At 46.2% G+C, this 26,128-nt stretch overlaps 2 protein-coding genes across 3 annotated transcripts in view; one reads left to right on the forward strand and one right to left on the reverse strand.

The window, feature by feature from the left end:
• Positions 1 to 26,063, forward strand: part of KCTD17 (potassium channel tetramerization domain containing 17) — a 53,334-nt gene extending 27,271 nt beyond the window's left edge. Inside the window, exon 6 of the mRNA XM_085539930.1 lies at positions 25,964 to 26,063. Coding sequence (XP_085396056.1) covers positions 25,964 to 26,020 — 57 coding nt within the window. The 3' untranslated portion in view covers positions 26,021 to 26,063. The remainder of the gene's footprint in view (positions 1 to 25,963) is intronic.
• On the reverse strand, positions 3,091 to 15,128 carry IL2RB (interleukin 2 receptor subunit beta). Of its 2 annotated transcripts, XM_015862409.3 has the most exons (10): positions 14,991 to 15,128; positions 13,774 to 13,871; positions 13,341 to 13,467; positions 11,593 to 11,695; positions 10,319 to 10,427; positions 9,272 to 9,420; positions 8,740 to 8,911; positions 6,895 to 6,991; positions 5,544 to 5,628; positions 3,091 to 4,142 (listed from the first exon to the last, which is right to left on the reverse strand). In XM_015862409.3, exons 2-10 carry the CDS (start codon positions 13,853 to 13,855, stop codon positions 3,339 to 3,341), a joined length of 1,728 nt encoding a protein of 575 aa, XP_015717895.2. In that variant the 5' UTR covers positions 13,856 to 13,871; positions 14,991 to 15,128; the 3' UTR covers positions 3,091 to 3,338. The 2 variants fall into 2 exon arrangements, with proteins under 2 accessions (XP_015717895.2, XP_032300821.2); XM_032444930.2 differs by lacking the exon at positions 14,991 to 15,128 and having other exon boundaries at positions 13,774 to 13,994.
• Positions 26,064 to 26,128: the final 65 nt, after the last annotated feature.

Genomic DNA, 26,128 nt, shown 5'->3' on the forward strand with positions numbered 1-26,128 from the left:
GCTGGGAGGAGGACACACGGTCTACTCTTGACCCACGACTGAGTTCCAGCCAATAGGAGACCAACTTGCGTTTGAGTGGCATTCTGAACCTGCCTGACTGATGCAGGACTGAGCGCTTCCTCCTTACAGTTTGCAGAGGTGTCGTGCAGCAGGTAGGGTTTCTTCCCATCATCACTGCTGTAGTTGCCTTATGGTGGGTTTTAGTAGAAAAGACATTAAGCGTGGATGAAACCTGCAGCGTTTGACTGGGAACGTGTCAGTGTGGTTATCCTGACTAAGTCATTACTGCACATATAGGAAACTGAGGCATGCAATGACAATAAGAAATGCTTTCAGAACTGTATAAGAGATTTAAGTGACAAGACTGCACTTTCAGAAATGTCTTTGAGCCAAAATTTCCCTAGATAACTGAAAACTGGCTGCATTTCTAAGTGTATATGTATGGTTTTCCAAAACTTACACTACAAAATTGCCACAGTGGGTCAGAACCCAGCTGAGGGTATTTCCCAGTGCCAGAGATCTTACTTTTTTCTATTCATCTTTCCTGGAAAGAAGCACCTTCCTTCTCTGTTGATTTCAGCAGAACAAATTATACAGGATTTCAATCTGATCTATCTAAGCATACCACATCTATCACCACAGCCTTTTGAACCAACCAAGAGCCCAAAACCTTGATCAGATTTGACTTCAGAGGAATTCCTTTATTGCAGATACTCATTTTTTTACTGCTTCCCCCCCAGCAAAAATAAAAATAAATACAAACAACCAACAAACAGGAGCCATGTGGGATGTGGCTGAGAGTGATGTTGCAAATAAAGTATTCTGGAAAGAGGGAAATGGGAGATGTGACAACAGTCTTTGTTACCTTCAGGCTTGAGATGAAGAGAAGACTGGTGGCTGTAGCTGTTAGCTGAACTGCTGTTCAGTTTCGGTATGAGTCTGGTACTGATGGACACTGTCATCTCTCTGTGGTCTGACTTTGCACTGTGTGTTCACATCAGTTTGGGAGGGGAACGTTCGCCCTTGTGATATTTCCAGAGAGCTCTCGGGGACCCAGAAGAGAAAGGGCCCCGTGTCACCGAGTGTTGTGTCACTGGCATTCACAAGCTGGGTTACTCACATATGAGACCACATGACCTCGTCTTCCTGGAAGAAAGTCCAGTTATCGACAGATCTTATGTTGAGCGCTTCCTGCCTCAGAGTGTCACACATTCACACCCAGTGTGGCTGCTAATGCAGTGCTAACACCTTCCAGTTCGAAAGCTGTCAGCATTTTCACAAGGGGGAAAAGTACTGAACCAGCAGGATGGTCCTCTGGACCCTGCAGTAGGATTCACTTCCAGCTCTTCTCTTTGGGAACATCTCAATAAAACTGCTACCTTCTTATGGCAGTATCTGAAGAATTCACCACTTCAAATCTCCTGTCACCTGCCCCAAACTTTCTGTGTTTGATGTAGCTAACACTTCTTCCCTTCTGTCTTAACTTTGGCAACCTGTGGAGTGGTGCATCTCCCTCTCAAAATTCAGTCTGACCCTATTCCTCTTTGCCTGAGTATTAGAGCTGACTCAGAACCTGCTGAATTCCATAGGGGAAGTGCTGTTCACTACGAAGGGCTTTGGATGGTTTACTTGCATCTGAGTCCTCCAGGCAAATGTTTTTTGAAACATCCCCTTTCTTTGCCCTGGCCTCAAAACCCACTTGCCCACACAGTGCAAATACCCTGTTTTAGGTGGTGGTGCACCTTGAGATAGGGAAGAGCAAGAGGTCTAAAGATATGTTTGTCCCACCATTACCAAGCTTTACCTAGTTCCGTATTTAGCAAATCTTTTAGGTGTCCCCCCTCAACTCCAAATAAAACACTGTAGATTCCTTAGTATTTCCTTTATTTACAAAGAGTAAAAAGGGGTAGGTTTTTTATACTCATCATAGCAGCTAGAATAATTGAGAAGCTTATGAAGATCTACACAGGGACAGGAGAACCATCAATACAACTAGGATCCTTGGCCTATGTAAGATATCTATTTGCCTGTTGGATCAAGGGATTCGGTGTCTCTTTTTGAGCTCCATCTGGAAAGAATCCCAAAGCACAGAAAATAGCTGTGCAAATCTTGTGCTTGCTCATATGGGAAGCTGTGGGGTTTTCTTCACCTGCTATTTTCTGGATGCATAGAGTTGGTCCACATCTTGAGGCAGATGAAGAAGTTGATGAGCAGAGGATAAGGACTGTCCCAAACCTCTCTGTTGTAGGCAGGGTCAAGTCTTTTGAGCAGCTCCTTTGAGGTGATACTCAAAGGGGTGGCAAAAATACCAAGAGGTTTGATAACCTTGAAAGATTTTGATCTTAATAGAAAGTTCTTTAGCAATGGGTTGGTGTTTTCTCACTACTGAGTAGACCAGAGACATGGCAAGAGAAGAGACAGACAGTACAGATGTTGGATGCAAGGATGGATGGAAGCAGAACAGATTGTCTTGCTCTGCCTTAACACATCTCTTCTGTGTTATTGCTGTTTATCAACCCAGTTCAGCAAATGCAAAGAAAAAAGTAGTCTTTGCAGTCTTCTTTTTTTTTGTGCATGAAGTTTTCTTTTCAATGAAGGTGCTGATTTGTGAGTCAGATTTCTGGGCCCATTTACCATATCTTTGCTGCTAAGTAGGAAATGGTTTCCCCTGAGCAATGGAAGGAATGGGCAGCACCTTTACGACGTTTTCCACTAATACAGGATGTGGAATGAACTACTCTGCAATCAGCTTATCGTAGTCAAATAATGGTATTTTGCCAGAAGGGCAGAAAGGCTTTCGATTTCATGAAAAATATTGCAGCAAGAATGGGAAATTGTGTGTGTTCTTTTTACTGCCATCATCAGACTTGGGGGAGAAAGTGGAAGGGGAGGGGGATTTCCCCAGTATTTTTAACCCAATAATGGGAATTTCTTTTTACACTGCACTGCTTAGACAGCTGACACAGTTATGGCTCTGAGCTAATCTTAGAGACCTGAGTCTACAACTAGACTGAGCAGTTCAGAATGTGCTCTGATTAAAACCTGAAATGAGGAAGAACATAATAGGAAAACAATAAAAGACACTCTTGGTTAGTCAGGAAGAGATGTCTTCATGCATTTTGTCAGCAGCCCCATCTATGAATTTACACCTTGTCCACCATATTCCTTCCACAGTTTTGCATCCCTCTAGAGTAACTCTGTTCTCAAGCCTCAATAAAGAACAGTTCCAGTGGTTCAGTGACTGGAGACTATATTCACGCTCTGAATAGGAGAAAGTTCCATCTAGTCTTCCCTGCATATAAGGTCTTTCCTGCTTGTAGACTTCCCCCATGCTGATCCTAGACAGAGCCATGGCTGTATTGGCTTTGGAGGTCCTTAAGAGAAAGGTAGGCACCAGTGATTGGCACTTGGCTGGAGAAGGCTGTTCTGCAAAGATCCTCATCCTGGGTTTGCCTTAGAGTTGTAGGCTGAGAAAAGGAAGAGGTAGCATGTATTGCTGGGGCACTGGGATCAATTGGAGGGCCTGCTTTCCCACTTGATATATCAGAAGTATTGTTGTCATGCAGGTCTGGTGAGTCAGGAAAGTCTATGTCCACCTGGCATGGGGCCTCAGAAGATTGTAAAGCTGCTTTGTCAGTCATCTGCTCATCCTGCCTCACAGCTGGTGTTGGTGAGGTGCTTGCTCTTGACGGGGAAGCCACGGCCCACTGGGCTTCACCTGGTGTCTCTGCCACAAAGGAGATATTTTGGAAGCCTTGGATCCCATTTACACAGTGCAGAAAATTGTAGGGCAACACTGGCATGTCCTCTGCCAGTGTGCAGAGGTCTGGGGAGGGAAGATCTTGGTAAGTCTCACTGTCTTCGCTGCCATTGTTCTCCTGGGTGAAAGGGTCATATGTGAAGTAGACCTGACAGGGCTCAATCTCAAAGGAGTTGGGAAGGTGGAAGAAGAAGTAGCCCTGGTTGGTGAAGCAGCTGGACACAGAGTGCCCACTGGTTTCTGAGGGAGGATCAGGTGCCAGGGTTTCCTTGGAAAGCTGGGTTTCCTGATCATTCTTCTGCATCACCTCCAGCATTGAGATTTCTGGGGCTGTATTGTTCACACACATGGAAGATGTGGAGAATGGGGAGGAGAGCCATTTCTAATGGGAAAGAAACATGGGAGAGAGACTGTTATGCCCAAAGTACAACACAGCGAGGAACAAAAAGCTTCTCCTTCTGAGCTATTAAGTGGCCTTTTCTCTGCCCAAGCAATTGGAATTGGGGAGAGAGAAATCCATGTCTGTGATGTGCCAAGTGCAGTGCTTTAGAGGTACTATATCTTTCTGCCACTATAAAATCAAGAGCAGATCTTGCAAACCTGTTTTGAGATTTGTGGAGGTAACTGAGGATGAATGACTAAAAGGAAAGGAAAGGTGAGGAGAGGGAAAGAGAGAAAAGAGGAGAGGAAAAAAGGGAAGAGAGTAGAAGAGGGGAGAGGAGATGAGATGAGAGGAAAGGAAAAAGATAAAGTGACAAGACTGTAATGAGGAGTGGAGGTGGAAACACAGAAAGCAGCACTCAGCTGTGCCTCATGAAATCTATTCCTAGAAGATGAACCAATTTTTAATAATCTACATGGCCACATGCAACTCTCTTGTCTGAACTGCTCCTCCAGTGTGATTGTGGCTGGACTTCCACACTCTACAAATTACATCCTGCATTGTGCCAGGATGTAATCCAGTTTTGATAATATCCAACTTAATCTCATTTATGGTCAGTGAAGCAAATTTTCTAGTGTTTTCAACACTGGGAAAGTGACTCTGATGCCCACTGCACCTCCCTTCCTGGCACTCTTCCCTTGTAAGTTGAGCTTTCAAAGGCTTTTTGCACTTAGGCTTTTTTCCAAAGCTTTGCTGTCCTATGGATCCTCTGCATTTTGTCTCCATCCTTCTTATAGTGGGATTGCTCATGGGACCACCTCCCACATCTTTCATATGATGCTCCCTTTAATCCTGCATAGAATGGTAATTGTCTCCTTGCAGCTGCCCATATTCAAGAAGAAATCGGGGAAGGGAGAAAGAGGAGAAAGACAGGTTTGGGAAAGAAAAGAAAGAAGAATGTAGAAAATGGCTAAATATCATCCAGAATAATGGCAGTTAACAGCAAGAGCAGAGGTAAAGCCTACAGCCAGAAGAAGGGAGAGAAAGTAGAAAATCTGGGACAGGTGGAGGGAAAGAAGGAGGCTGGAAGGGGATCTGAGAGGCCAAACTGCCTCCCACAAGTTCTCTTTATTTTCTCAGGGTGTCCTGTCAGGGGAGCAGCGTGCTGAGGTTTGCGTGGTTTGCCGTTTCTCAGTTCTGAAATCAGAGATGCATAAACCGGGTGTTGGGTTTTAGGTCAAAAAATAAAACTCAAGCAGAGGACGCAGCATCTGGTGCTACAGGCACATGGGCTGTGTGTGCACGTGTAGGTCCAAGCACCCGATCTCTGCCCCAGGCATGTGCAACTGGACCATCCTCTCCCTCATTTCTCCCTAATAACCATCTGGATCCTTCCCATACCTGAATGTCACCTCCATGAACAGAGATGAGTGGGGGAAAGAACTTCTCAGGATCTGGGATGTGAATCTTCAGGATCTTCTTAAACCTTGAGAAAAGAGAAGGAGATTCAGAAACAAAGTAGGGCCTGATCCTAACCTGTCGTGGTGGAGGAGCACTGCAGCTCATGGGTACTACCTTGGCATGGGGGAAAGGTAAAGTATAAGAGTGATCCCAAAGGCTCACAACCAACAGTTCCCAGCCTTCTCTACCTTGGTGGTCACCTTAGAATTTCAATTGCCCACTGCTCATTTATAGGTCTGAACAGAACTCTTGTTTCCACGGCTCAGCTTCTGCAAGATGTCCCCCTCTTTGTTTGCTCACACAATAACTCACTGAACAACATGGAGTGAACAGTACCTCTCTGTATGATACAGCTGGAACTTATTGGATGTGCAAGCCCATGTGAGCATGCCATGCAAAAGTAGTATGACTTCTGGAAGCCCTACTGGAACCAGTGTATTGTCACTTGAGGCAGCATTAAGTGATTTAATCTGCTCCTTGGTCCCTCTGAGAGGCTGGCTGATCCTGTTACCACATTGTTGGTGCTTTGCTGTGGGATGCTCAGAGAAGGGACCCTTTTGAGTTCTGTAGGCAATCAATAACACTGTCTGAAGCATGAGAATTTGCTAGTTTTTAAACATAAACTAGCATCACTTGAATACAAACTTGCATCACTGCAGATGCTCTTTTTATTCATTCATGTCTAATTTTTCCTTGCATTTTACCTCAGCATTATCCTTACACTGTGTGAAGATAGGCCTTTCTGTCTATCTGTGTGCTATATAGCTAGTCCTTCCTCATATTTTATTATGACTCAAGGCAGTGCACAGTAAGCAGTGATTTTACTCTTGTCCATCTTATGTTAATACCTTTCTCCTTTCCTTACAAAGAAACCATCATGACTTCTTCTGTCTTCTTCCCTGAGAACATTTCTGTCACCAGTATCATCTGGTGCTGCAGTGGCACAGGCTGCCCAGGGAGATGGTGCAGTCACCATCCCTGGAGGTGTTCCAGAACCGTGTGGATGTGGCACTGAGGGACATGATCAGTGGGCATGGTGGGGATGGGCTGGCAGTTGGACTGGGTGATCTTTTCCAGCCTTAGCGATTCTACAGTTCTAGGATCAGTGCCCTGTTTCTCAGTTCCTATCCTGAGAAGAGAAAACCTGAAGCTGTTTCTAATCTCACCTCAAAATGCTGAGACGTGAACAATATATTTGAGTCTCTCTGTATGCTGAAAAATGTTTAATAAGATACTGTGCATCTTATAAGAAGTATACAGCAGAGCAACAAATGAGAAAACTGACACTTACCATCTTGGGGTCCGTAAGTTTATAAGGACGGCAGACCCAATGATCACAAAGATGCACGTGCTCACTATAATAGCTGGCAGGACTGGTCGAGATGTTCCTGCAGGATAAGGAGACAAAGAGGGAGTTGCAATGAACATTTAGTCAAGATTCTGGAGACTGGAGCTGCAGCACTTCAATGGCTATTTAGACTGATAAAACTGGGTCTTTCCACATTGTCATTATACAATGTGTTGCTAATGATAATAATACAATTCATTATAATAATTACACTATGATGTAGTGTAATATAATACAAAATAATTATAATGAGATAGGATAGGATTCGATGGAATTGAATAGAACAGAATAGAGTATTCAGGTCAGATAAATTAGTTCTTCTCTGTTGTGTAGGATGCCTTTGAGCTTTGATGGGTTTCACTGTCTGCTTGGCGTGGCTTAATAGATAGTTCTTGCTGAACAGCTGGAACTCCCTCTTCATAACAGCACCACAGCTGAGGACTGCCATGGATGAGGTGCCACAGTCCACTATTCCTGCCCTATTCATTGCAAAAGGAAGCAAGGGGTCCTAAATTCAGTTTAAGTGGGGATAGGGAATTCAAATAGCATCATAAGTCAGTGGGGAAATAGAGTCATGGGGTTCATGGGTATGGGTTAGAGGGCAGCAGGGCCAGGATGGACAAGGCTGGGGTCAAGGGCTTAGCCTCTTCTTTTGGATATCTGGAGGAACACTTTGAGAAGGTTACAGCTTTCCACCATGTGCTAATTTTGATACTTGAATGGTTAGGACAAAGTGAGTGAATTTCTTCATTACTGGCTCTGCCAGCACTCCTCAACCTTTTCTGGCATCATCTCCAACTTTTTTTAATCTGCCTCTTTCACACATCTCCCCAAGGCACCTTTGCCTGGTCATGCTGTTCTGGTGCCTGGCTCTTCTGCCTGCCATCCCCATCTCCCTCCTTCCCTAGGGCCCCTTGCTCTGGGCCCGCACAGCTTTTCTGGAGCACTTGTGAGGAAGCAAAGAGTTACGAAAGGAGACAGTTTGAGAAAGCCCTTTCTTTGCCTGTCCTTGAGACACTACTCAGATCTCTTTGTCTCCTCTGCCTTTGGTACCCTGGTTATCTTTGGGTCTCAGTTGCTATGACAACTGGTTGTGGCTGTATCCTCTTCATTGACATCACACGCTGTCAAAATTTGATCGCCACAGCAACGCAATGCCCTTTCTAAACATAGCTCCTCTGTTTATATCAGCACCAGGAACAACAGGGAACAACTGGGCAGGGGCAGAGCAGGGTGACGTGAAGAGGAATAACCTCTAGCAGTTTGTTTTCCAGGAAAGATGTGGCAGAGACCGCAGCCCATGACTCACTAAAGAGGCTTGTTCAGAGCCCTGTATTTCAAGGCTGTAGATGTCCACCATGCTGTGGTTCATGGTAATGACTGATGCAACTCTCAGCAGAGCTTTTTGGAAGGGACTTGCACACCTGTAAGTCTTCTTTCAGTCTCTACAAGACTTTGCTTCCTAGACTCAAGTTTCATTGCATTTTACTGATCAGCGTCTTCACTGAACTGACCCTGATTTGTACCTTCTGGATTTTGCCTGTCCTCTGGAAGGCAGAGGGGCTGCTGTCATTTAATCTGTTGGGGCTGGGTATCTTTGTGCTTAAGCCCTGTTGAGCCAGCCTGATCTGACAGATTAGGAGGAACTGACAGTTTCCAATCTTCTCATTGTTCTTCAGTCAATGCTATCCTTCTTCCAGATTTTCAGCCTGATTTGGGCCTCCTGCCTTGTTTCATCTGAGTTCCCTCTTCCCCATCCCCGTCAGGCTGCCTGACTCTGATCCTTACCTTCAACATGTGTGCTCCACAGTACTGTCTTGCTCCAGTCACTCCACACACCTCTGTAAGTACTTGAGGCACTTGGCTTTGCACGGACAGCTGCCTCGTACTTCATGTTGGGAGAGAGTCTTTCAAAAGGTGCCCACATCTGGTCCTGACTAATGATGAAAGTATTGGCCTCCTGGAATAAGGACAAAATTAGAGCATCCCTAGCAAGCCCCTCTCCAGCTTCACAGACAAAACAACTAGGATAATCAAATCCAACTGTCAGCCCATCCCCACCATGCCCACTTTTGCCACATCTCAGGTTCTGGAACACCTCCAGGGACGGTGACTGCACCATCTCCCTGGGCAGCCTGTGCCTGCAGCAACTCTCCTTCTGAGAAGTTTTTCCTTTTATCCAACCTGAACATCTCCTGGTGCAACCTGAAGCCACTGTCTATACTACAACTTGTTTCAATCTGAGAAGAATATCCTGGGTGTTGTAAGGAAGACCAGGTTTGGTATGGTGTCTAGTGCCAGTGCTCTATCCTGTACTCACCTCCCAAGACTGACTTGTGGTTCGGTACCGCACTTCATATTGCCGCTCCCCATTCAAGTAGTGAGAGGAAATATTCAGGCTCCATGTTAAGTTGTAGGTGTTTTTAGCTTTGGTGAACAGCTGAAGATTTCCTGGAGGCCACAGTTTTACTGGAAAGAGAAAGAGAGCTGGTATATCACCAGTGCACCATCAGTCTGTTACTAGGCTCTAATGGCACACATCATGACAACTGGGTTAGTGCACAGAGCCATCCATGGCTGAGTGAGATTGTTAGTGAGTTACTTCTCTCTGTTTGTCCTTCTTACCCAGTGCCCCTGGTGACAAAAGGCCTGGGACTAAAGCAGAGGCAGCTCATCCAGTAGCCTGTGAGAATGGCCACTGCATTCATCCTATCTCATCTCCTATCACAAGGCAGTTGTGTGAGCAGGAAAGGAGCATGGTTGGGGTGACAGCTTCTTTCCAGCTGCTCTTTCAGAGAGCTACAGCCATGGGGGCAGGAGTTACACAGACTATCTGGGGTGAATCTTCTAAACCCCTTATTCTAGGCTTGACTCACACTGCAGTAACTTCACTAGATGTCCTCTCAACCCACACATCCAGAAAAAAAAAAAAAAAAAAAAGAACTAAGAAGATGATTTTTGACTGAATTAGTGGGTTGAATTGAGTCAGCAGATTGATTCCTGCCAAAGCTAGCTTAAAGGAGTGTGGAAGCACATGTCTGGTAGGAGAGGCAGAGAAGCAAGACTTTGTCTCCTTCTTCTAGCACGTATTTAGCTGTCATAGACTGTTTGAAGCCAGAACTCCTATCACAGTGCACTATCATTCAGCAGTGTCCCATGTACAGAGCAGGATGGGAAGTGGCTGGCATGACACTGCACATTAGAAGGGGTGGCAGTCAATATGGTCATCTTTGCTAGTTGTAGCAGAGGACAATGAAAAGAGGTAAGTAAGTCTGCTGTGAGTGTTGCACAGTTGTAGACAGGGATGAGAAATTGAGTATCCTTTCATGGGGAAGCCTCAGGGACTATAGCACAGATGAGCACTCACTATTTTGAAGTGGTCTGAAATCTTCCAGTCGTGCAGGTATATACCTATTCTCCCCAATCTGGCAGTGCACAGACATGGTAAGACGATCCGAGGCAGTGAAGCATTGCATCTGCAAGGAAAATTTACCATCAGTGATAATGAAGCCTCATCAATAACCATTGATACTTCCAAGCATCGCCTGCATATAAGAGATTTAAAAATACTTGACATTAAGTACAGGTGACGCTAAGTCTTTGAAATGCATAAGCTTCAGTTTTGAACAGAGGAAACAAAAACTTTGACTCGTTTTTTGTTGTTGCGCACTGAAGAGCAGGGCACAAAATATTTTGGTATGGTATGTTGCTGGGATTGCCGTCTGTGCTGACCAAGCAGGAAAAAGTTACTTTCAGCAAGTGACATTTATTGAGATAAAATATTGTAACTAAAAGGTTTTATGCTCATTGGTAGGACTGAGATAACACTGGTATTCAATTTTACTCTTGAAATGAGTAGAACTCTTGAACTGATAGAACATAGTTCTGCAGTGATACTAAAGGGCTATGTACATCACACAGAACTAAATAAGAAATGGGCCAAACAGCTTGATTAGAAAGAAAACGTATGTGAAAGAATAGCTTATGGAGTTGATTGCCAGCCCTACAATTTGTCTTCACATATGATGCATGAAAGTAAAATAAAAGCTTGGCTGTTGTCAGAACGTGTTGTGACTCTGCCAATAAGGGGAATTAGCTCTTCTATTGTTTCTTTCTGAAAACACAGAAATTACAGTAATTTCTGGATATGACTGAGGGAAGTACCCAATAAGCCTGAAAAAAGAGACTGATTTAAATAACGAATGACAAGCAGAGGATTTGTATCAATATTGGTTTCATTGATGTACAGCTGTTGCATCTTGCATTGGGCACATTTTACCAGGTTCCACAGTAGTTAATAATTTGGGAAATGGTACTGAACTCTTCAAGGAAGATGAGGTCTAGAGGTGACCTCAGTGCTAGGGATCACAGTCATTCCTCCTCAGAGGAAGAGATGGGGGCCAAACCTAGATAAATATGACATGGGATACTGCACACAACCTACCCTGCACTTCTTCTGGATGAGTCGGGGCATCATGACCCAGCTCACAATGAAGCCAGTCCCCACACAGGGCAACACACAAGAAGCCCAAGCCCAAAACTGCAGTCAAGGCTTGGGCTTTTTTATAGTCACACTCTATATTACTCAACTTGACATACCATCCTTACAGTTAGGTAGGACATCCTGGAGGAATTACTCACATTATAGTCTTTGCTGAAAATCTTGATGCATCTCCTCAGTCCAGTCATGTGCTCTGCCTTGGGTAACGCACAATACTCAGATCTTTTAGATGATGAATATGACCTGGGTTTTAAACAGGAGAATTCCAGTAAGCTGGGGAGTCTGTTTTACATGTAGTCAGATTTTAGCTGATGCTAAAGGCCTTTCAAAGTATGCTGCATCTTTCCATACTCACTGAACAGCTTACAGGTAGGATATAGTCCCTCTTTCCTTTCCCACTGCATCACTCAGTCAAGTTTTATGTGTTGGCATATGGACAATGAACACATCCCAGATATTTCAAACCAAAGATAATAGGAGGCTTCCATACCTCTGTCTAACTCCTCTGCTACATACTGATTTGGGATCCAGTTGCCAGTTTCAGCTACTTTAGAGTTTTAGTCATCTCCTTCAAGCCACTGACAGCCCTATAGCATCTCAGATACCAGGCAGGAGGCACCTTCTGAACCAGGCCACATCCCAGCCAGACAGGAACATAGCTTACTTTTTGATTCAATCCCACAGGACATGTTTGGTTGTCAAGGTCCTTGTACCCAGCCTCAGAATGTGTCTGCCTATCTCATCCCACTGGAGACATCTCTACTGACAGTAACTAGCAAACTATCCATGCCAGAACCAAACTAATCTTATGACAGGCACCCAGGGAATCCCTGGGTAGACCAGTAACTCCTCTTACTGAAAAGGTCATTCTTGGAGACCACAAAGAAACAGCCCAACCCCTGCTGCAGTACTGGCCACATACCTACCCCTGCTCCTTTGGGAGAGGAAAACATCGTAGAATCATTAAAATTGGAAAAGAGCTCTACAATGATCTAGTCTGACTATCATCCCTTCTCACCATGCTCACTGACCACATCCCTTAGTGCCACATCCACACAGTTCTTGAGCACCTCCAGAGATGGAGAATCCATCACCTCCCTGGGCTGCCTGTGCCACTGCAGCACTGCTCCTACTGAGAAGAAAATTACCCTAATATCCAACCTGAACCTCCCTGGCACAACTTGTGGCCATTCCCTCTTGTCCTGTTGTTGTTACCTGGGAAAAGAGACTGACCCTTACTTCACCACAACCTCCTTTCAGGTCATTGTAGAGAGCAATAAGGTCTCCCCTGAGCGTCCTCAACTCCTGACTGAACAAACCCAGTTCCCTCAGCTTCTTCCCATCAGACTTGTGCTTCAGACCCCTCACAGCTCCGTTGTCCATTTCTGGGGTATCACTGATTCAGAGGAGCATAAGGGCCAGGGGAGAAAAATGACAGGAGAACAATATACTCCTTCACTTACTGCTGCTCAGTGTGTAACTTTCCTGTCAAGTCCGTCTCACTCTGGCAATGAGCAGAAGGTCCCTATATAACTTGAATTCCACCTGTTCCATTCCTGTCTTTGCATGCACCCCTGTTCTGTCAAAAATGGCCTTTAATACAGAGGGCTGTTACTAGGGAAGAAGGATTTTTGGAAAATGAAGGACAGCATTACAGAGCTGGGATATAAGCAGTTCTAGGCAGTTTAGAACCCTCAGATGGCAAACACTGAGCAGTGACCAAAATCTCAGATCACCTGGGGTCAGAGACAGACAGATCTGAAAGGCAAACCCTTCAGCTGTGTGACTCTATCACACTTGGCTTGTTAGAAGGAGACTACACTGATCTTCCCTCCAGGACACTTTTCATTCCAAGCATTATCTTCCCTCAGCCTTCTCAGTCACCCACCTGTCACAAAATTCAGACTTGGATATAATCGTCAGATTGCACGGTGCATCAGCAAGGTCCCTGCCAGATTTCCAGTCACAAAGGAGAGCTGCCCTCGAGTCGTACCAACAAGAGAGACTGGAGTTGCCTGTCAGCAGGGAAGAGATGGACACTCTTGGTTGAATTAGCAATTACTTGACTTTTGGCTTTAAGCAGCAACCACTAAGCTCAGACAATTCTACCCCATCCCAAACCACAGACAGACTCCTCAGTCAGATAGTTAATAGCTGTCTCCCGGTAAGAAAGGCAGAGCCATTCACTCCTCTGTCTGCTCTCTGCCCTTGGAGGTTGGAGCGCTCTTAAAGGCTCTTGCATTAATGCAGCCTCCTCCGGTTGTATGTTACAACGTGGGCATTACTCAACAACAACACCAACACAGGACATCATTTCTTACCTTGCTTAGAGTCTGATGCCAAAGAGAGAGGAATCAGGCTGAGCAGCCAGAGGTGGTGCAGAGGCAGTGAGAAGGGCTTCATCTGTTCTGGGAACACACTGAAAGAGAGAAGGTCCCCCCCACACACAGCCTCATTCAGCAGTGCTAATTAAGAAGCTGTCAACTCACATTGGGTATCCACTCTCCCTGAGCTCAGAACAAGTGTTTGTCTTCCACACTCAGAAACTCCTGCCCCTTCTACTCTCGTCTGTTTTTCCTCAGCACTTCATCATTCTCCTGCCTTAGTGTTGCTTTGCTCAGCGCTGAAACCATCCACAGAGCAACACAGATGGACTGTTTGCAGAGTTGATGCCTTCTGGAGACGTGTGTGAGTGCACAGTACTCTGCACACACTGTTTCAGGCTGCTGCTGACTCAGGTGGAGAGTGCTGCCGTGGTTACACGTGGTTTTTTTCGGTAAGCCCTGGGACTGAAATCACCAGGGGTCTGCTGAATGAGAGGGCTGCAACTACCAGAAGTTGGCTTGGGAAGCAGATTTTGATTGGCTTGCTTGGGACAGAAAATAAATGATAAAAGCAGGGAAGTTTACCAAGTTCTGGAAGAGTAAAGATTTACCATAGCGTAAAATATGACAGTCATGCACAAATTATGCTCCATTCTTGCCAAGCAGACCCCACACTGCCTTGGAAAGAGGTGTGCTTTCAGGTTTGCAATCAGGTAATCCCTGCAAAGCCTGTGCAGCCAATCCCCATACACAGGCTTATGAGCATCATCCCCCTCTCCATCCACCTGCACACACATACGTAGAGGTTTGTCACTGCCTGCAGGAGAAGGAACCATCCTCACCTCTCCATGCAGACAGGGCTGGGCACAAGGCACAGCACTGCTGAACTCTACTGGGGAAGTGGGAGCTGGGTTTTTTTTAAAAGGCTGGCATGAGGCAAACCATAGATCCCAGTTATGATAAAAGATTAGGATCAGAGGAAGAAAAACAGAATGACAGCACATTCATAGACAAGCGGGGAGAGAAAGGGAAAGAAAGAAACCAGACGACGTTGTTTTGAGATGTGGGGTATGATTTGAGAGGATTGTGGAAAGACAGAGATAAATACGCACTCAGCCCTCCCCACTGACAAAAATCAGCCTGTCAGACCGAAACTCCATCCAAGACACTTCTGAGATCAGCCACCCCCATGTGGCTGGCATCGCTTGCATTACCTTCCAGCTCCAGGCACCTGGCGCTCCAGAGATGGGGTCGCGAGGACAGATGAATGCAGGTGCTGTTGTCCCAACTAGGAGGGGAGCGGGGAGCTGGGAGAGGGGCTGGGGGGCAGCTCTGCTCAGAGCACATCCACCCACCAGCCAGCGCTGCTGGCATGAGAGGAAAGTATCAGGTCTGCTGTGGAGCTGTTCCTCTCGTGTGTGTTCGGTCTTTGTCTGTTCCCTCTCACCTTTGCACAGGAAGCTGCTGCCTGCTTGCCTTGTCAGAACGAGACGAGGCCCCGAAGTATCGAAAAGGCTAGCGAGGCCGAGAATAAAAAGCCCCAAACCACGTCCTACTTCCTGCTGGTAAAGCAATAGGTGCAGAAACAAGGGTGGAGAATCAGGTGTTAGCTCGCAATGCTCAGATATACTAGGGACAAGTTTATAACTACTACAGGGAAGTAAAAGAGAGGGAGAAAGACCTGTCCTCTCCAGTCACCATCAAGAGACCCATAACTTCCTTTTTCAGGTACCCAGAGAGGCTCACTTTCAGGGTCTGCATACATGCACAGGTCAATTTGAAACTGAGGAAGGAGTCAGTCTGCTGTAGAAATACAAAATGAATCACTTAGTGAAAAATAGCTCCAGTCATTAACCTAAGCAACACCAGAATGAAACCAGCCTTGCCATCGGTGCCCCAGTTTCAGAGGATCCATCCTGGGTCAGAGCTGGAGTGGAACAGCGCTGTGGCTGAGAGAGCTGGCAGCACAGCCCTCGCAATTCAGATAGTGTGACACCACAGGAACACCTGTCCTGTCATGTGTCTACCCAGCAAAACACCCCACTCACTCCACAGAAGAAAGAACTCTTCCTTCTGAGTCGAACTGCTCAGTTCAGCCAGGCTATGCTACCCAACAACAGCTGCAGTGCCTACTTCACGTGGCTTAGTCCATTCAAGATGCAAAAAATACATCAATTTTCTTCTAATGCTCAATCTGTCCCCACAGTCCTCCAGGAAACAGTTAATATTAGAAGAGCTGCTCACTGCAGGCATCTTCCCAACACAACTTGCCCTCCCAGACCAATGCAGGTGCACCAATCCATAGCCCCACCAGTTGCCTGGCTCATAAACAAACATGTGAACCCACACACCTCTCTTTTTCCATACACAAATAGAATTCTCTGAAACACAACACCTCACATTTCCTGTTTGGTCTGGACAGTACAAAGATGGCCACTGGTGTGTGGCAGGAAGATGAGAATCTCCTTTTATGCACACAGTGGTCACCATTCTCTCTCTGTTCCTCACTCTTCTCTCCTAGAGCAGCTCAAGGCCAAGGGTCATGTCTGCCAGTACATTTTTCCAACCAAATCCCAGGTCCCCAGGCAGTTTCTTTTTGAGGACTAAATAAATTGGAGGATGGGGCCTCCTGTAACAACAAAGGGATGTTAGTTTCAGCTAGTGGAAAAGGTGTGGGAGGAGGATGGGTTCTTAGTCACATGCAGTCCAGCCAGAGAGCAGGTCTCAGAAAATATCAGATCTTAAGAAGAGAGAATGTTGGAGCAAAACAGTGATTTAAAAGCATAGGCAGAGCCATTTTGAAGGAGTTTGCAATGCTGGATCCTGAAAGCCATTTCTGGCAGAGCATTTCAGTTCAGACTGCAACACAGCGTCAAGCATGTGGAGTGGTCTGGAGCGCACCTCCTATCTCCTTGCTGTTCTTGACACAGTCCAGAGGTCTCAGAGGTGTCATCTGGATGTACTTTCTGACAGTTTGAAGACTGACAACAGAGAAACTGGGGAATGTGACCAGCCAGCACCTGGTGAAGAGGAACATGAATGGGAATGGACCGTACTCTTGCTTGCACTTGTTGTTACAGACTGCAAAAGTTGCACCTTGAAGGCTCCCACCAGGGTTGAGGGAGGGACAGGGAATGGGTACCTTGGGACATTGAGTACCTCATAGCATTTCTACCAGCACCTGTTCAAATCAGATCTACAATTCCCAGAGAACTGGCTGTGCTCTTACATGTCCCCAGGATACTGGGAACAGCCATTGGGCCCAATGTGTGACACCTTCTCTCAGCTTCTCCTGAAACAAACTCCTTTACATTGACGTTGTTAGAAATGGTGCCATTTGCAATATAAAAAACCAAACAAACCACACCATCAGTGACACATGTGAGGTGTCCTAGTGATTGCCTTCCTGTCCTTACAATGGTGACTGAGGCATGTGAGCTCACCAATGAGTTCAGCTGTGCAGTTAAAGCAGCAGGTAAAAGTGCGCAGTGGGGTTTTGGTTAAAGGTGTTGTTTGGGCCCAATCAGTGTGCCAGAAGCAATGCTCAGACTGAGCAGGAAGCATGGAGATGTGGACAGAGATGGCCCTGATGTCCACCAAAGCTTGCTTTCTGCTAGGATACATTGTGAAGATCTCTAGACGCTCTTCAAGATATTTTTGGTACTTTCCAAATAATGTTCTCTTAACCTTTACTTTGAATTTCCTGCCCTGCACATACGAGCGCTTCTCAAAACTACAACATTGCACTATATCTGCTGTTATCTTCCCCTTAAACTGTGGTTCTACTCCGAAAAACGACTGTTAAAATGGCTCTGCGGGGAGCCACTGTTTATTGTATCAGTGATCTTTTTATTGAATTTGTTCACATTACCAGTCCAAAAGAGGCTCTGCTTTGTACCAAAATGGCAACCTTGGCGGGGCGTTAAAGCACCAAACTGCTTTTGTTCCCCTGATCTAACATCCCAAGTGACACTTCTGGTATAGACTGGGCACTGCCCTCAGGTTAACTGATGTAACTGTGTTTAAGAGGATTGGCACTTAAATGATGGAATTTAAGTTCTGGGATCACGTACTGCAGTGGAGTCGCCATGCTGGTCAGCAAGTCCAACTTCTGTCCCACAGAGAGCAACCTGATAGAGTTACCTGATAAATTCAGAAGACATCAGGTATACAAAGAAATACACAAAATATTCAAGAAGAGAAATTCTCTAGTCCTCTAGGCTGTGGAAGAACATGGATAAAAGTAGTAGCAAGCTGAGTAATTCGCAGATGCTCTCACATGTGGCAAGTCTGAGGCTGTAGGTGGGAGGAAGTGTTCACTTTCCCTCCCTGCCGGTGATGGTCACAGGCCCAGAGAAGAGAAACAAGATTGGGAGGGGAAGCAAGCTACTTTCAAGCAGTTTCACTCTTAGCCTGTTTGGTCTGATCCGCATGAACATGAATATGGAGCAGTCATGAGATCCTCTCCCTCATGGCATTTGGGGACATGGTTTAGTGGTCAATACTGTGGTAGGTGGATGGCTAGACTAGATGATCCTAGAGGTCTTTTCCAACCTTCTGTGGTTCTGTGATTCTACACCCTTGGGCTCACTGATCTGAAAGAATGCCTGTACCTATGCCCATTTCTGAGCATATGGACATACTGTGGGGAGGAGAGCATGTGTTTGAGGCAGAGCAGTGTGACAAATGGCTGCTGACTTGTAGTGTTTGCAGCTGCGGATGTTCTTAGCCTGGGACACCTGCGATGGAAAGCTTATCAGTGTCAAGTGGAAGGAAGGTGACATGCTTATGGGACTCCTGACGTAGTTATACAGCTCTCACATCCTCTCTCTCAATTACTTCAGCAGAAAAAGGGGTCTGAAGAATGTTTCCTAACTTCTTCAGGAATTGAGACTCTCAGGCCAGGGGCTGGATCCTGCATGACAAACAGGTGTCCACTGACCAGGTCTGAAGGGACACTATTTAACTTTTATGAAAGTGTGCCTATGCAAGTTCCTGAAAGTTATCCAGGCATTAAAGGCTGAAGATGCAAGGCTGGAGCACCTTGTGAACTTGCTTACAGACCTGTACTAAAGTATATCTCAGGATATGTGAAGGATATCTGCTCCAGTTATGCGATCTTGAGGTATGTAGAGCTGGATTCAGAGATGCCTAAGCTGTACCTAAGCACAATTAGCATTCACTGACCAGTTTCCTATTCAGCACCAGTGACTGCTCTTTGCCTTGGGGTAGATGATTACCTTCTTACTCGGACAGCCTCAGAAATTTAAAGCCCTATTTTGTTTTGTAGCTCGTCAAGGTGTTATATCTCTCTACATTTAAAGTTGGAAAGCTTTGTGTGCAAATGCTTGACAAGCCTATTAGGAAGCAATAATGGCTTCCAGACCGAATAAACTGAGAAGAATTCAGAGATCTATTTTACATTCAAAATTGCTTGAGGGCAATATATGATGCTGCAAGGAGATTCTTGGGAATAAACTCTCAGGTCTCAGATAAGCAAGGCTTCCTCTCATTTCCCTTCCTTCTCTGTGCAAAATTAATTACAACAGCAGTGTCCATTCTGATCAGAGTTCTCCTTGTTCCTTTTCTGTTTTCTTCATCTCTCTCTGAGTAGTGGTTAGAAAGGGATTTATTAGATTGTTTATTCTATTTTCAAATAAGTTTGATGATGTCATGCTTAGCCAAAGGCCAAGTTCCTACTCCTCCTTAAGCTCCTCTGGGGGTTACTGATTTGCAACTATAGCAATTATTAATTTTAATGTCATTAACATGCCTGAATTGAAAAAAGACTTGTTTGGAAGCTGCCCTCTGTCTCCCTATTGCTCTGTGCACTGGATTGTGCTCCTTTCTCTCCCCTTGGTTTAGACAGGAGAGACATTTTTCCCCCAACTCTGTGGCTTCCCAGGTTTTACCCCTCTAATTCCTTTGCTACTGAATAGTCTCCTCCTTATTCCTCACCCTGAGAGGTGAAAGATTTGATGAGAAAGGCAATTGCCACAGCCAGGGATCCCATATGGATGGAGTGAAAGGGAAAGGTGAAGTCTGGGCTTGTGACCAAGGACTGGATGGCACTTCAGTCTCCTAAGGGATGTTCTGCCTTGTGGAACATGTTATCCTGCTCGAGAGTCCACTTCTGGCCCTGGTTCTCTGCAGACTTTTCCTCCCAGGGAGTCTGAAGTAAACCACCTGTAGCAGAGCACCTCTGCAGCTTGACAAGACTTCAGGTGACGCAGAACTGAAGGGTCAATTTTCTAGCTGGGGATGCTGACATAGAAAGGTCTTCATGGAATCAGAATGGCTTGGGTTGGAAGGGCCCACAAAGACTGTCCAGTTCCAACACTCTGACATGGTCAGGGCTGCCACCCACCAGCTCAGGCTGTGCAGGGCCCCATCCAACCTGGCCTTGAACCTCCAGGGATGGGGCACCACAGCTTCTCTGGGCAGCCGGTACCAGTGCCTCACTGCCCTCTGAGTAAGAATTTCTTCCTAACACCTAACTGAAATCTCCCTTCTTTTAGTTTAAAGCCATTACCTCTTGTCCTACCACAATCATACTCTGTAAAAAGTCAGTCACTTCCTTTTGATGCTGAGACAACTGACCTAATCCTGGTGAACATTTCAGGATGATCACTTGGAGGAAAAAAAAAAAAGAATCAGCATGGAAATAGCTATTTTTCCCACTGTGACCTTTGAGAAGCCTGAAGGTTTTGCATGTGAGATAGAATTGTAGAATTGTGGAATTATAGAATCACTAAGGTTGAAAAGACCACAGAGGTCATCTAGTCCAACTATTTGTTATGCAGAGTATTTCACATGTGAGATTTCAGGTTTGTTGCTATGAATACAAAGACCAAGACACCTCCCATCACACTAGCCCCATTAACTGTGCCTATACCTGTAAATGGGATGTGAAGGTCTCAGAGGAGATGGGACTTGGTTCCTTGAGATGAGGATAAGAGCAGGATGCCTCTTTCCTCTGCTTTTGGTTGCTGATAATGGTATGCATGAACATGAGGAAGAGGCTTTTTAGAACTTTGTTCCAACACTTCATGCAAAAGAAGCAGAAAGGTACACAGAGCACTGAAGCAGTTAATAGTTTCATTCTCCTGCTCTCTTCAGCTCAAAAGAGCAGTGATGTCTGTTGCAGCCAGTGCTGGGCTGGGACGGCTGCTTTGGGCAGGGTACTGTGCTGCACGGCTGGGAACAGGCTGTGGAGAAGGCCTTGGGGGGAATGCCCATTACCTGCACCTGTGCACACATTCACACCAACAAATGCACGTACACAGGGGAAATGCAGCCAACTGCAGCCAACAGGGGAAACACAGAGGGGATTGAACGCTTGGCTCCACTCGAATGCTTTCCTTGGAGACAGCCCAAGGACAGCATGCATCCACAGGCACCAGGGTCCCATTGCTCAGTCACAGCTCTGCAGGTGAGACCTGAATTCTAAGGGAAAAGTGTACCATTGCTTCTATGTTTCATGGACTGGAATGCCAATGCATTTATCTGACTGACCATCAGCAAGGATCCCCCCTTTCTTTCTTTGCAAGAAGCAGGTTCCTCCATCAGAGGTTCCCAATGCCTGGAGGGAAGTCGGCTGTGCAAAAAGACTTATCTGAGGCTTTTATTCCCCTTCCCCCTTGGAAACGATGCTGGCAGCCTCGTGCAGCAGCTTCCCTCCTTCCCCCTCCCTTGCTTCAGCCCCTATAAGGGGGGAGGAAGAGCGTAGGCGGTGGAAGGAGTTGTGGTCCCCAGATGTGTGAATTGTTGCCGAGAAGAAATAGCGCACCGCGGACAAACGGCAGAGCAGCTCAGCTGAGGGAGAGCCATCGCGCTGGGCTTGCGTCACTGACCTTTTCCTCTCGCCCTTCTCAGTCCTCACCTGACCCTCCCACTGCTTCCCCTGCACTTTGTACTCAGCCATCTCTCTGCGCAGCGCTCCGCAATGGTGATTAAAGCAGGCACGGGAGCTTAGAGAGGGGGAGGAAAGTGGAAAAAAGAACAACAACTCTAAAGCAAAAAGAGGGCATTGCAGCAATCATCTCTTCATTTCCCTTGAGTTCATATCGTCCATCCCACCGCTGACCCAGCACACTGCAGTCCCTGTGTACCGCAGCCATTGCAATGTAAGCACAGTGATTCTGCCTCTGTTGGCAGCACTATGGATGTAGGAGGAGTAGCAAGCTGCCCTGGGGTCAGGGGAGTGCTTCGGACTGAAGTACATGAACAAATGGGAATGCTAAATATATATATATGAGAATAACCTTGGAAATGTGGTGAAATTTCAAACGCCTGTGTAAGTACTCTTGAAACTCAAACAATGCCACCAACAGAGTAGATCTCAGAACCATAGAATGGCTTCAGTTGGAAGGGACCCTCAGAGACTGTTTAGCTCGAACCTCAGACAAAAAGAAGTGGGAGTCAGTATGTGGAGAGGATCTGGGAGGTGTTTTGGACCATGTGTAGTGTGGTGTGTGGGTCCTCATACCAAAAGATATGGATGTGTCTGCAGGGGCAGGGCTGGGCTTCCATCCTTTCTAGTGATTTGCTCCATCCCACTGCTTCACAAGAAGAATCAAGGACACATGGAAAAAAAAGTGTGTGACAAGGTGGGAAGTGAATGGGAGGGTGCCATGAGCATGTATGAATCTCAAGCAGTGAGTTTCAGACACCCCATGAAGCATGTACCCATTTTGTATGCCCAAAAGATTCCTTTGCTCCTTCTTTCAAGGACTGTGTGGATGTGGTGCTGCGGCACGTGTGTGTGGGCATGGTGGGTATGGGATGACGGTTGCACTAGATGATATTAGTGGTCTTTCCAACCTTAATGATTTTTTGACTCTATGATTCTCTTTGCCCTCCCACCACCATGTTGGACCATGTGTAAAGAAGGCTGGAAAAGGGCAGAACAACAGAAAGTTCTCATCCTGTTCCTTTAGAGGGGCTTGGCCCAAGTCTTGCATTAGGATACTATTCTATGAAACACCCAGAGTGTGTTCAGGGCTTTAGAGCAGGGAACCAGATGAGTGAAAATGGTGCCTGAATGATAAGTATCAGTGAGGCAAGAGACCTGCTGCCTTCCTTCTATTTTGATGGGTGTTTCCCACCCCTGGCTTCTTTGAAGCATTGCAACTGTCCTCAATATCAACCTGTGACCTGTGAACCATTCTCACTCCACAGAGGTAAGCTGATGGTTATGTTTTCTGTGTTTTGTGGTGGTTGAGGCACATTAACAGCTTTGGGGTTGATGGAAACAAGCCTTGCTTCTCATAGGCATGGCTGCAAGTAGGTTAGCATGAATCAAAAGCCAACACAACCCCTACTTCCCGCTCACCCAGGGCTGGGTTTCCAGCCTTGCATGCAGACAGGCAGCTCACTGCCCCTTCAATTTTTGGACCTATCTGCTCTTCATCCTGCTCCCTTCCATCTTAGCCACTGCAAAAGGCATCTGGAAAAGCGTGAGATTCTGCAATAGTTCCCTGGTCATTTGTGAGTTGGGTGACACAAACTCAAGAGATTGGACTGGCCTGTGGGTTGAGAAATGGTCAGAAGCTTTTGAGTGGGACCTTCTGCCTGCTCCTCACCATGGTATGTTTAACTGAGGAGGGAGATCGTGGAGTCTTGTAGGAGTGGAGGGGACATGCATCAATGGGAGCTGTACTAGTACAGGAGCCTGGTGCCTCAGCCCCCCTCTACTTACCTTCTGATAGCATCTTCAGAGCAAGATGGGCTTGCAAAGGGCAATGGTTTCCGTTGGCAGGAAGGCAAGAGATGTCCATATGGGGTTGGTATGTGTTTGTGTACATATGTGTGGGTGTGACAACAGAGCACATCTCCAAGCTGGCCTCTGAAGCCTTGCATGGCCCAGCAAATGCCTGTTTAACCATTGTGGAAAATTCACCCACAAAACTGAGGTGTGAATGAATCTGGTTATCTGGGTGGTTTGGGAAGGAGAGCAGGCTGGAGCTATGTTAGAGAGCCTCCAAAGCATGGCAGAAATCCCCTATATGCGTCAGACCCTGCACTGTGGCTGGATGCTGAGCTGAGGGGATGCTTGAGACTTTCCCCATGACTGCCCCATGGTGCTTTAGGTGCAAGCACTCACACTTGTGTCCTTGCGGGCTCCTGCTGCAGAGCTGACAGTCTCCTTCTGGGCCTCCCACTCCAGTACTAACTCTATTCAGCTCTTTTGGCCTTTCACTCCCCTTTTCTTGCCCTGGTCCTCTCTTACCCTTTCCCACAGCTACCACAGGACAAGGAATGATTACAGGGTCTCCAGCTTCTCCTGAGCTGACCCTGACATGCACTTCCTCTCTCAGAGACAGAATCATCTCCAGCCCTTTACCTCCTCTCTCCCCCATCCCCCCTCCTTATACCTTCAAGACCACAAACCCGCAGGAAACCAGTTTAAAGGGCCAACTTCGTGGAAGATACCTTTATAAGATTTTCATGGGCCCACATCTCAAGCTCGATATACAGAAGAGATTTCTTAGTATGAGTGTGGATAGATACTGGGAATGTTGCCCAGAGAAGTCATGAATGTTCCCTCCCTAGGAAGCAGGTTGGTTGGGAAGTTTAGAAACCTGCTCAAACCTAATCTGGGAAGAAGTCTGTGCCCATGGCAGGGGGGTTAAAACTACACAATCTTTAAAGGTTCCCTCCAAACCAAACCATTCTGTGACTGTATAATTCAATTCTACACCTTGCAGAAACATGAAGCAAAGACATGGAGCCCCTTGCAACAGGGCTTAGATCATTCTCCTTCAGGGGAGAAGTGAGGTTCCCATCTCACAGCATGCTTCCTGCTTCACCCAAGAGAGAGGTTTTGGTCATCGCTCACATGTTGCAAAGCAGCTATCTTGCATGGTGAACACAGCACTGGGGGTGAATGGGGTGACTGGAGGTCTCACGGCTTTCAGGGCATGGCTGTATCTACTGACTAGGCAGCAGAGATGTCTCCAGCTTTAGGACTGTTCTTTCTACAGTACTGCAGAGTCCGGATTGCCTGAACTGAGTCTCACCTGTAGCAGCTCCCCAGCCAAACCATGGTGTAATGGGTGGCACTGGCCACAGACTCTGCCAGTGCTGAATGTATAGGTGTATAGCCTTGAAGAACTGAGCTGAGCAGATTGTTCAGACAGCATTCTCTCCAAGTAAACAAGCTGAAGGACTGAATTGCAGAAAGCTTTCCTAGAAGGTCTGACTGCATATTTCCACTCCCCACCCCCCCCACCCCCCCCGCCCTTGATCCACATATTTTTAAGTGTGAAAGAAGCACCTCCAATCTACCAGCATCTTACCTCAGGGGGCCAGGAACACACACAAGCACAACCATGGCATTTCCTGAGGACACAGTTCTCAGAAGTAAATTAAAAACAATGAAAAAAAGTCTGGTCTCAGATCTGACAAAGTGTCACATTCACTAGCATACACACAGTCCAAACTCTAGGCCTGATATGGGACCAAAGAGGCCTGTAAGGCATATGGTTATGTTTTCCACCCCTTGCCAAATAGACCATCTGGTACACGTCAAATGACAGCAGAAGCTATTTGAAGATGAATGAGTATCAAAACAGAAGCTCCTATATGGGCATCTGCTCTTGTTTTCTTGTCCGTTTCTCTACCCAACCAGGAGTGTTTGCCCCACCGGTCCAAACCCCAAAGATTGATTTACCTCTTCTACCCATACTGAGACCTCCTATAAACATCATCTCCCTCCCTGGGACTCCATCCCTTCTAGATCTTCCATTCAAGACTCCAAGCCTTCCCACACACTAACCCTCAATTTCACCATTTTCCCCAAACTTATGTGCAGTTGTCACTTGTCTTTACCTCTGACCTGAACCTGAAGTCTTTGCTATTACACTCAGGTCCTCTAAAATAGGTGTCCAGGATGCATCTTCACCTCTCCCACTGCTAAATGTACAGATGTCTAGTCAAAAGTTTAATGTCCCCTTTGCCTATACATCCTGACTTTTACCTCTTGGCAGAGAAAATAGAAACACCACAGGGAAAACATGCTCTTATCATGCTTACTATGTGCCTGATGGAAGGATGTGCCAAAACTGAAACAAGACAAAGAAGCTGATCCCCTTTGGAAAAGTCCGGCCTTTCCCAGTAGAACTAGTTAAGTGCTTGAAGATTAATCCTAATTCTTTTCTAATCCTTTTTTGTGTTATTTTCAAAGCATTCTGCCCTGAATTTGCTTAAAACTTTCCCAGAAGAGAGAAGACAGCTGTCATAACTGAAAGTGTCTGTAAAGCAACTGTCTTTAAGGAAACAGAAAGGGATTGCCAAGGATTTCCTAAGGAAGTTTCACAGTTGAATTAGATTTTGTACCTGTTTCTTTCAG

This window comes from Coturnix japonica, chromosome 1 (genome assembly GCF_054131305.1).
Source record: "Coturnix japonica strain WE chromosome 1, WE-NBRP24, whole genome shotgun sequence".
NCBI lineage: Eukaryota > Metazoa > Chordata > Aves > Galliformes > Phasianidae > Coturnix > Coturnix japonica.